General features: G+C 36.8%; 1 protein-coding gene and 1 long non-coding RNA gene across 2 annotated transcripts in view; one reads left to right on the top strand and one right to left on the bottom strand.

The window, feature by feature from the left end:
• The first annotated feature begins 3,901 nt into the window (after positions 1-3,901).
• On the top strand, positions 3,902-7,010 carry LOC137979647 (uncharacterized). The gene is made up of 2 exons (XR_011118376.1): positions 3,902-4,068; positions 6,413-7,010. It is a non-coding gene; the product is annotated as an uncharacterized lncRNA (long non-coding RNA).
• The window catches only part of LOC137979639 (uncharacterized), a 6,991-nt gene continuing 1,069 nt past the window's right edge, over positions 4,079-10,000 (bottom strand). Inside the window, exons 2-6 of the mRNA XM_068826955.1 lie at positions 9,149-9,239; positions 8,634-8,996; positions 7,657-7,855; positions 6,410-6,514; positions 4,079-4,757 (exon numbers count right to left, since the gene is read on the bottom strand). Of these exons, the coding sequence (XP_068683056.1) occupies positions 4,420-4,757; positions 6,410-6,514; positions 7,657-7,855; positions 8,634-8,996; positions 9,149-9,239 (1,096 nt within the window). The 3' untranslated portion in view covers positions 4,079-4,419. The remainder of the gene's footprint in view (positions 4,758-6,409; positions 6,515-7,656; positions 7,856-8,633; positions 8,997-9,148; positions 9,240-10,000) is intronic.

Genomic DNA, 10,000 nt, shown 5'->3' with positions numbered 1-10,000 from the left:
AAAAATAAAAATGCGCCAGTGCGATCATACCCTTAGGGACAATTCTTATCACGGTATCAACAAACAATTTTCTTTTAATTACTCCAATCACTTTAGCAAGATTTAAAAACATTTTAGTCCACCCTGTCCATAATACAAGGAGTACATATTTTCCACTACCAAGTAAGTTTCTTTGCTGTTTACGATTTTAAGAAAATCCCAGAATGCAAACGCATCAAATACATGTTATAGAAGTCCACAAGCCCTATGCATATGAGTCAACCTTTGCGCACATCTTTCTATTTTTAGAACGCCACAAGTTTTTCGGCCCTGCACGCACTGTTTAGAATGACCGATCCGAATAAAGTTATTATCAAACGAAGACAAAAATAGCAAAAACAATGTATGCAAATTGTACAAATTAAGGTAAATTTCTGTAAATGTGAGTTAATTTCTAAAAATAGAAAGATACACGCAAGGTTCATTCAAGGATATGTACATAGGTAGGCTCCTACTCATGGACTCTTGGTCAGTAACGATATTAACTGGAAGGAAAACAAAGAGAAGCCTTTATGCGGCTATTCGTGAAGCCTCTAAGTTAGATTTTGTTCGTTTTTATTCGCCTACACAACCTTCCCCCATCTTCTCCTGAGAAGGGGTGAGTTTGGATTCCCACATAAGAAGGATAGCCATAGTCCTCTGAACTTTTAAATCCACTTCTAAAGGAGAACGAGATCAAATCCTCAAATAATAATTATTTCCTTCCTTTTAAGTCGTGGATATGCAAAATGTAGAAACGACTGTTGTTAGGGATCAGAATATGCAAAGTTTTCACTCACTCAGATTTCAACTAATCGATAAGTCAACGACCAATATCGACTTGTTCAAGATATGTCAATTTGTCACTCATTCAGTTGAATTCAAATCGATATGGCAACGATCAATATCGATTTTCCGACGTTTCACTTTCCGAAATAATGCCGCAACGTAATACGTTGAAATATTCTTCGACGTTTCTTCGTTCCGACGGGATTGATGCTTGTTGCAGTCAGCATGTGTTACCGAGTTATTGCTCAGTGGAAGACCACACTAAAGGTGTCACTGTGCTATGTATGCTGAAAATGAATGCGAAGAGACACTTTCTCGTCGATCCGCCAAGTTCACAGGTCCACTCGTACTAGCAAAGGAGCACGACGTGAGATTGCCGTGGACAGCGACACTGACTGCATGTGTTCACCAAAAGCAAACTACTGCTCTTTTAGTTTGTCATTATTTCATCATTCTATTGGTTATATTCAATACCTTTAAGGTGCACTTGTAACATATTTAAAAGCTGAATGAGCATTAAGGTAATTATATTAACACGGGGTTAAAACCACTCGATAGTTGTGTTTACAAAGTTGAGAAATATCCAGATGTTTTCGGCATCACCTTGTTGTAGTTGAACAGAAGCATTCCTTTACGATAACAATCAAACACGAGTTCGCTCTTTCCTACTATCCTCTGGTACTTCATAGGCTTTTGACAACCTCGCAAAAAGTTTAAAGGAGCCGAAAACACCAGTTGGCGATTCTTTTCACCTGGCTCTTTTGCATCTATATAATGCAACTAACTACAGCATGTTTCATGATGCGTTCCAGATTTCGTGAAAGGTTGAGAAGTTTTGGAAACAATCCTTGTTTTTCTGACTTATCGCAAACTGAGGCCTTCTTGGCTGTTTACACAGTTGAGGACCCTTTTCTTTTTTTAAATGACCTGGTGTACTCTGTCAATGATAACGCATTCTTTTTAGATTAAAAATCAAACACGAATATTCAGTCATTATTTCCTAGCCAAGATCAGAAAGCAACTGATTGCAACAGAACTCCCCGATTGTAAGAAATGTATCCACGACTTCTTCACAGTTCTCCTTCGATTGAATTTGTCATAAGTCATCAATTTATCACCCCCTCCCCACACCCTAAAAAGGTGGATATGAAAATAAGGGATGTGTTAGTGCCAACATCATCATCATCACTCGTTAACAAAAACAAATCCCTTTCCAGTACCCTCAGAGAAACGACGAAGCACCATTTTAGAATCTGGGTTCGAGACACAAGGTTCCTCATTTGTGTCAATGTTGAGCACGTGCTCACAAGGTTCCTCGACCGCATGGCCTCAGGGGTAAAAATGGCGCGAGAACAGGCTGAAAACATCTCTGATATTTTCCTTAACAAGACTTCACCGAAAATGCTAGAATTGCAGGCAGTGCGTTGCATTAAGCGTTCCTGATCGGATCTAAAAATGTCAGAATGCTGCCAGGAGCTGCTGACAATCATTGAGAAATGTGAGAAAGATGTTAAGGTAATAAAGAAAACTTGATTACTACGAGATTCTGTTGACTGCTGTTCACTCAAAAAAAAATGAGTTGAGAGTCCCCAAAAAATTGAGTAAAACGGTGAATCCACATTGACACCAAATATTGAGTAAATTGAAGCTTCAATAATGAGTAGAACGTACTCAATAATTTGAGAGAAAACCACTCATGTGTGAGTAAAACAACTCAACACATGAGTAGATTTAACTCAAAATACAGAGTGAAAGCTCTAAGTTGAAGTGAATCCACAATGACACCTTATTTTGAGTACAATGTCAGCTTACTCAATGTCTGAGTAAACTGCACTCATTATATGGAGTAAAGTCACTCAAGGAAATGTCATCAACAATACACTTTATTTTGAGTAAATGCCACTTAAAAGAAAGAGTACATAAGACTTAAGAAAGGTAGTGCTAAATAAATTATTATTTTGTTCATTGAGAAAAGCTTCATATATCTGTAAAAAGAGCACACATCAACATAACTAGGGTTGCCATTCATTAGTATAGAAAAATATCCCCCGGCATTTTCTTTCCTTTTCATTGATCGTGACCACAAAACAATTCTCACTAGGTATCCAAGTCAAATAATCCTTGGGCAATAGAGCTAGAAATGAGTCCCGGTATAAGAAGGTTTTGAACTACTCGTTTACCAGCAAGAAAACTGACTCTTCCACAAACCTATAGTGGTTAAGAAAAATTAAATGTCTTGACTTTTTACTGACTTTCAGGTAGAATTTAAAATTTCCCTGACTTGATGCACAATTTCCCGACTTCTCCCCCAACTTAAAAACAATCTGCATGTTTATTTTACCCTGATTTTACTCTTACTGTTGCAACCCTGAATTAATAGGTGCAGTCACACGGGGCACTTCTTCCGGGGTAAATAATCCTTTTACCACAGGAAACTGCATTAAGTGCGTGTGACCCACATTGCCAAAGCTAATTTTTCATGGATACGTAAAAAAGATCAAAGGAAGTGGCCATGATGTTTAATGTGTTAAGTTGGAAGGGTGCTTTGATGACCGAGGTACAAGAGCCAATAACGATGCTGATGAGGTTGTGTTTAAATTTTCCCGCCAATGAATTGTGTGAGATTTTTTTTACCTCGGCTATGTTCGTAACGTGTGACGGCCGGATAACAAGGTATACTAAAACCCAAGTGTGAGTAACTGAGGATAAGTTACCATGGGAAATAGCCTTTACTAATTACTGACATAAATTATCTAAAGACCAGGAAATAGATATTCATTTTATACTATACTGATAAGTCAGTAACTGAAGGGTATGTGCCAAGGGGTGCTCAGATTCTCTACCTTTACATAGGTTGAAATTTTCAAATTCGAAAATTTAACTTGGACAATGTGAACGTTCTTAGTCATATACATCGATACATTGTATAAATGCTTTTTACAGCACAAGCACCAGAAGCTCACGGAGTTGCTGTTTTCACCGTAAAAGTTTGTGAGGGAATTTAGCGACCATTATTTAACGCATTAAAATGGAAATTAAAATACAGCAGAATTGCCTACCTCGTCTCCTTCTCTTGTTTATAGTATGTTCTTAGCATTTCTTGCCGTTTCAGCGCCATTCTAACTAGTTTTAGTTTTACCGTTGCCCTCTCATACCATAGGAAGCCCAAGCTCGGTATACGATTTATAGACCCCTCGCTAGAATGGTGCTGAAACGGCAAGAAATGCTAAGAACATACTATAAAGAAGACAATGAGACAAGGTAGGAAATTCTTATGTATTTTAATTTCTATTTTAATGCGATAAATGACTGTTGCTAAATTCCCATACAAACTTTTGTAAAAACAACAACTCCATGAGCTTCTGGTACAGTTGTACCTGTGTTAACAGGTGTCATCCTCAAATGATTCTTTAGCACGTTTGATTACAATTGGAAGACATCACTTTTATCTTCTGAGCATTCCAACATTATTCAAAATGTTTAACTGCGTAATAAAATGTCACAAGGCACTCAAGTGTTACCATAATGTACAATCCCTACAGTGGTGAAAATGATACCCAGCAGTGGCACACACCCCCCACCCTAACTTTTTAAATTGTCATTCATTTAATTTTAAACAGTAAGCTTTGACAATCTATCTATCTCATTCACTAAAGTGATGACAGAGGAAGGTAGCTTCCTGCCATCATTAATCTGCAAAACACATTTTTGCAAATATAAATAAAAGTTATTTAAACATGCAGGATAATTAAACATGAACACATAATATGACCCCAGCAGCCCAAGTGTTGCATCCACAAGACTGCTGGTAAAGGAACAAATAATTTGTTTGTCAGCAGCCAGGTGAAATTGACTAGGGGAAGCTTCAAGGCGTCCCTCCATGATGAGAAAAGGAAATGGATGCTCCCGTGACATGGCCAACTCTCTCAATTCATTACTAGTCACTTTTTTATAAAAGTGACGACACATTTAAATTTGCAAGACATGTTTCGGTCGTGCAACGACCATCTTCAGTTGAAAGTAGAATTAATTTGAAGTTACATTTGAATTTATAATATGCTAAACAAAGATAAATAACAACGTGAAATAAATTGGGAATCTAACAAAATAGCCAAAGGTAACAAAAAAGAGTGTACAATGGAACATGTTGATTAGAACGAGAGAGTTAAATTAACGTGATATACGTTTCACCATGGAAAAAGAGATGGATAAAAAAATCCCCTTTTTGGATGTTCTGATTGACAACAGTCAACCTCTTTCTCCTATTACCAGGGTCTATCGTAAGAAAACGTTCACCGGTCTATTAACTAATTATTTTAGTTTTACCCCATTCTCTTACAAACTTGGCTTAATCAGGACTCTAGTTGACAGAACGTATAAGATCAACAACACATGGATAGGCTTCCATGAGGATATCAAGAAATTGTTATTAATCTTACGTAAAAACCTTTTCCCCAGTCACATCGTTGAGAGAGTCATTAAGCAGTATATTACAAAAACTCAGACCCTTTCGAACACACCTACTAGTCCTCCCTCTAATCCTACACATTTTTTCAAATTACCTTATGTTGGGCCCTTCTCTATTGTAGCACAAAACAGATTACGTAAATTACTTAAACGTTATTGTAACAATCTTGATGTTAAGCTAGCCTTTTCTTCCTTCAAGATCCGTAACATGTTTAGTGTGAAGGACCCTGTGCCTGTTGAACTCTGTTCGAATGTTGTCTACAAGTTTACCTGTGCAAGCTGTAATTCTTGCTATGTCGGCGAAACCAGCCGACACCTCTCGACACGCATTCGCGAACACTTAAACAGGGACAGGACCTCACATATCTTTAAACACCTTCAACAATCCGAGGCATGCCGTAACTCCTGCTCTGCGGAATGTTTTGAAGTTATAGACCGTGCGACCACAAAATTCCAGGTCAAGATAAAAGAGGCCTTACATATTTCCTGGGAGCAACCTTCTTTAAATAAGCAATTATATCACGTTAATTTAACTCTCTCGTTCTAATCAACATGTTCCATTGTACACTCTTTTTTGTTACCTTTGGCTATTTTGTTAGATTCCCAATTTATTTCACGTTGTTATTTATCTTTGTTTAGCATATTATAAATTCAAATGTAACTTCAAATTAATTCTACTTTCAACTGAAGATGGTCGTTGCACGACCGAAACATGTCTTGCAAATTTAAATGTGTCGTCACTTTTATAAAAATTGTTGTTAGTCTGCTTCTTTCCAGATCTTTAGTCACTTTTTCCTGTGGAAGAAAAAAATAATACTGGTCAGTTTTGTCATTGTCTTCAGCATATTGCTATTATAACACCCAAACACAAGAAAAAAATACATAGCGAACCAATTATCAGTACTTCAAAGGAAGGGTGGCCATGCATTGTAATTAAATTAACACAAATTCAATCACAACTATCATTGAAAGGGATTGTTAAAGGTGATTACATGTATATCATAGGATTTTTATTTCTAACAAGTCCCAGCTGGTCAGTTATTGACCGATTCCATGTAGGTATATCAAATTATCTGTGGTATGATATTACAGACTGAGGTTCTTCTAAAACATTTTTGATATTCTATTGTACTTACAGGGTGAAAGTGCACAAAGGCCTGTAGCTGAGTTTGTCGGTTCTTGCTTGCATTTGATTTCATCAAAATAGGCAACACAACCATGGCAATCTCTGCTATTTCATCTGAAGTAAAGGAATAATACGATAAGCAAGCATCTCTTACAGTCTCATTTTTCCCCTGCTGTAGTTATGGTGATGGCTTTTACACGTATATATGGCCCACCATTCTACAATGCAGAATATGGGAAGGTGGGTGTATTTTAAGAATATAGAATCTTGTTAATACAAAGTTTAATATTAAAGTTCTTTGTATTGACAAGAGTCAGTGTCAAACACAAATTTTATATTCTTATAACCATCCCTGACTGCAATTTTAGTATATTCAGTGGATGTATTTTCATTCTTTAGTTCCATCATTCAAACTGTGGAATGCATTTGCTTAGTAATTTTGCTAATGTATAAGGTTTTGTTGCTCTGTGTGAACACTTGTTGGAGATGAATGGCTAATTTCACATTGACATCAGAAACATTAATTACTGTATTCTAAATGGAATTCCTGGTATTGACTTGCAACTTAATGACTTGTTTCATTCTGTTAATTAAATCTTTTATATCCTAATCAATCTTTTCATATTCTATTGGGTTTTTTTTTGTAAATTCGTGTTTGCAGTTGGGAAATAATCTTTATCTATATATGTCTTGTCCTTGGGTGTTATTATTGTTCTTGTTTTTTCTTGGCATACATGTAAGTTATCTTCATGGGCACTTTGTGCTGTTAGGTTAGGTCATGGTGACATACTGTATACATAGGAAAGGAACTTTCTTAAGTGTCTAGTTGTTCTAGCACTGGAGCGCTAATTGGGGACATTGTAAACTGAGGTCAACGCAAATCAAATGTTGGTTTTTGATGAGAGGGGAAACCCAGAGTACCCGGAGAAAAACCTCTTGGTGCAGTGTAGAGAACCAACAAACTCAACCCACATATGACATTGAGTCTGGAAATCAAACCTGCATCACATTGAAGGGAGACAAGTGCTCTCACCACTGTGCCATCCCTGCACAGCTTTCTGTAAACAACAATTCTAACTCCTGTGAGTGCAAATTTGTCACAGTGGGATATTTTTTCCCTGACTACCGGACGACTTCTGGCAGAGAGGCAAAGAGGGGGCTCAAAAATCAGTATGGAATTTTTTATTCCACAATTAATACAAAAGCTTTGTCAGTCTTTATAAGAGAACGTTTCTGCAAAAAAGAATCAGTCTTACCAAGTGTGTTGTCACATGGGTCATCATCTTCGTAATCTCCCTCCAGGAGCAGCAAGTATTCTGCAATGCCACATTTCTTTTTGCTTTCTTTGGCTTTCCCAAGAGTGATTATTTGGTTTGCAGCCTGTGAGAAATTGGCTCGGAATGATGCAAGAATACTTGTGTCCATGCCCAAGATGCGCTCAAATTCAGCTATAATCTATTAAAAGAAAAAAAAAAAAAAAAAAAAAAGACTGGTGTCATCACAGTTTCCTACACTTGAGAGGCTGCACAAGTCTTTGACTTGTAACAATTGAACTATAATTTTTTTTAATTTTTTATTATTATTTTTTTTATTTAAACATATTTATATACATGTTTGCCCCAAGAGCTAAATGAGCTCATCACGGGGGGCTTACACCAAAATTCTAATTACCACATAAAAAACAAACACGGGCACGGGATACAAAGTAAGTCAAGAAAGACAGTTAAGTTAATTAGGTCAATGATAATGACCACGAAAAGAAAAACGTTTAGACTCTCTTATAAAGTGCTGGACATGAGAGAAGATTTCAACGTTTTCATTATCTGACATGTCTGACATGTCAAATAATGAACTATAATTATAGTGTCCATTCACTTCTATTGTCATGTGCTTCCCTAACTTTGCTGAAAGTGGATGTCAACTGCCTTCTCAGCTTACTATAACTTGTATTATTGACCTGGCTCGAAATACTTCCATTCTTTTTTTGCTAGTAAATGACATCTGTACCAATATAATGGACAATTGAATGACAACGTCTTAAGGCATCAAGAGTATGAAACAACAAAAACATATTTTTGGTTATCCTTGTACCCATGTTTTTCATATTTTATATATATATTTTTTCAAATTGGGTATGAGTTTCCATGATGAGTGAGGCATCTTCCTTGGTGTTGGATGATTATCACTGAATAAAAGCTATAGAGTTTTGTTAAGGTTGATTACAGGTACATACCTGTTTAAAATCAAATAAGGCAGGATATTCTTCCCGCAAATCAGCAAGTGCAACTTTTTGGTTCATTTGCCGTCTTCGATCAGGGAAAGTGAGTGCCATGCTCTTTCCCACCTTATCCCAATTTGGTGCTCTACGGCGCATTTCAGTTTTGAGAGCTTCTTTATGCCTCTCCATTGACACTTCATCCTCTCCCTCAGGAAAGGGTGGCTCCCAATTGATTCCACCCCTCCTTAACTTTAGAGGGACAGGATGCAAGTCTGAGTTTTGCCTTTTCCTTTTGCTATGCAGGACAACCTCAGGATCATCACGAATAAATTTTCGTTCTTTTCTGAACTTTTCATACAGCTGTGCAAGCCAGGAGTCCTAAAAAAATAAAAAATAAAACAAAAATTAGTCTTTGTTTAAATTGTAAAAGTTGTATTAACCACTGCATAAATTAAAATAAGCCATTTTCATTGTCATGAATGTTGTGGTTTAGTGATTAATTTGAGCATGCACAACAATATAGCACTCACATATCCAGTCCCAACTGACGTGTCTTTTAAGAACGGATACTCCTTAACCACCAACTGAGCTATCTCAGTAAGTTCATGTTTTGTGGGATAACTGCAATACGAAGCAAAATGACCATCGACATATTGCTTACTGCAAATTTCTGACTCTGACTGAAACACCAGTTAATTGTGAAATTTGACCTCTTTTTCCCCTCCAGGAAAAAACAAACAAACAATAAAACAAAACACAAATAAAACAAAAACAAAAACAAAAACTAATAATTAACAATTATTCTTTGAACTCGAGGCGAATAGCAGCAGCATATTTACCGAGCCGCGAAGCTGCGAGGTAAATATTCTGCCACTATTCACCAAGATTGAAAAGAATGATTGTTTTGTTTGGATCACGCATTATTCACTCCGTAGGGAGTGAATAATGCTCAATTACTCCGAGATAGCGAACCAATCAGATTGCTTGAAACACCAAGATCACTGAGTGAGTATATACTAATTGTAATTATTAAATTTTCAACCTCGGATAATGCATTTCGCGTGCTCTGATTGGTTCACTCAATCTCGGTTATCAGCTCATATACCTTGGTTTGACCTTATATGGTAAATGATTGCGTTAAGCGTTGCTAAACTAAAAATGTTTTCGCCGGAATGCGAAATTACTCTTTGAATAAAGCCAAAAAGGAGAAAAAAAACTTTTTTGGGGGAAAGTTTGGATCAATTCCGACGTTTAGAAGTACGCGAAAAGGCAAGAAATGTTTTGTGATGAGCCTGCGTCTGTCTGACAACAAGGTATTACACAACATCGCATCAGTTCTCATCAAGTTTTTTTCGATTTCGCTCGTATTTGCTTGCTTTTTC

This window comes from Montipora foliosa, chromosome 12 (assembly GCF_036669935.1).
Source record: "Montipora foliosa isolate CH-2021 chromosome 12, ASM3666993v2, whole genome shotgun sequence".
In the NCBI taxonomy this organism is placed as follows: Eukaryota; Metazoa; Cnidaria; class Anthozoa; order Scleractinia; family Acroporidae; genus Montipora; species Montipora foliosa.
Note: the sequence above shows the minus strand (reverse complement) of the source record. Positions and strands in the feature narration are given on the sequence as shown.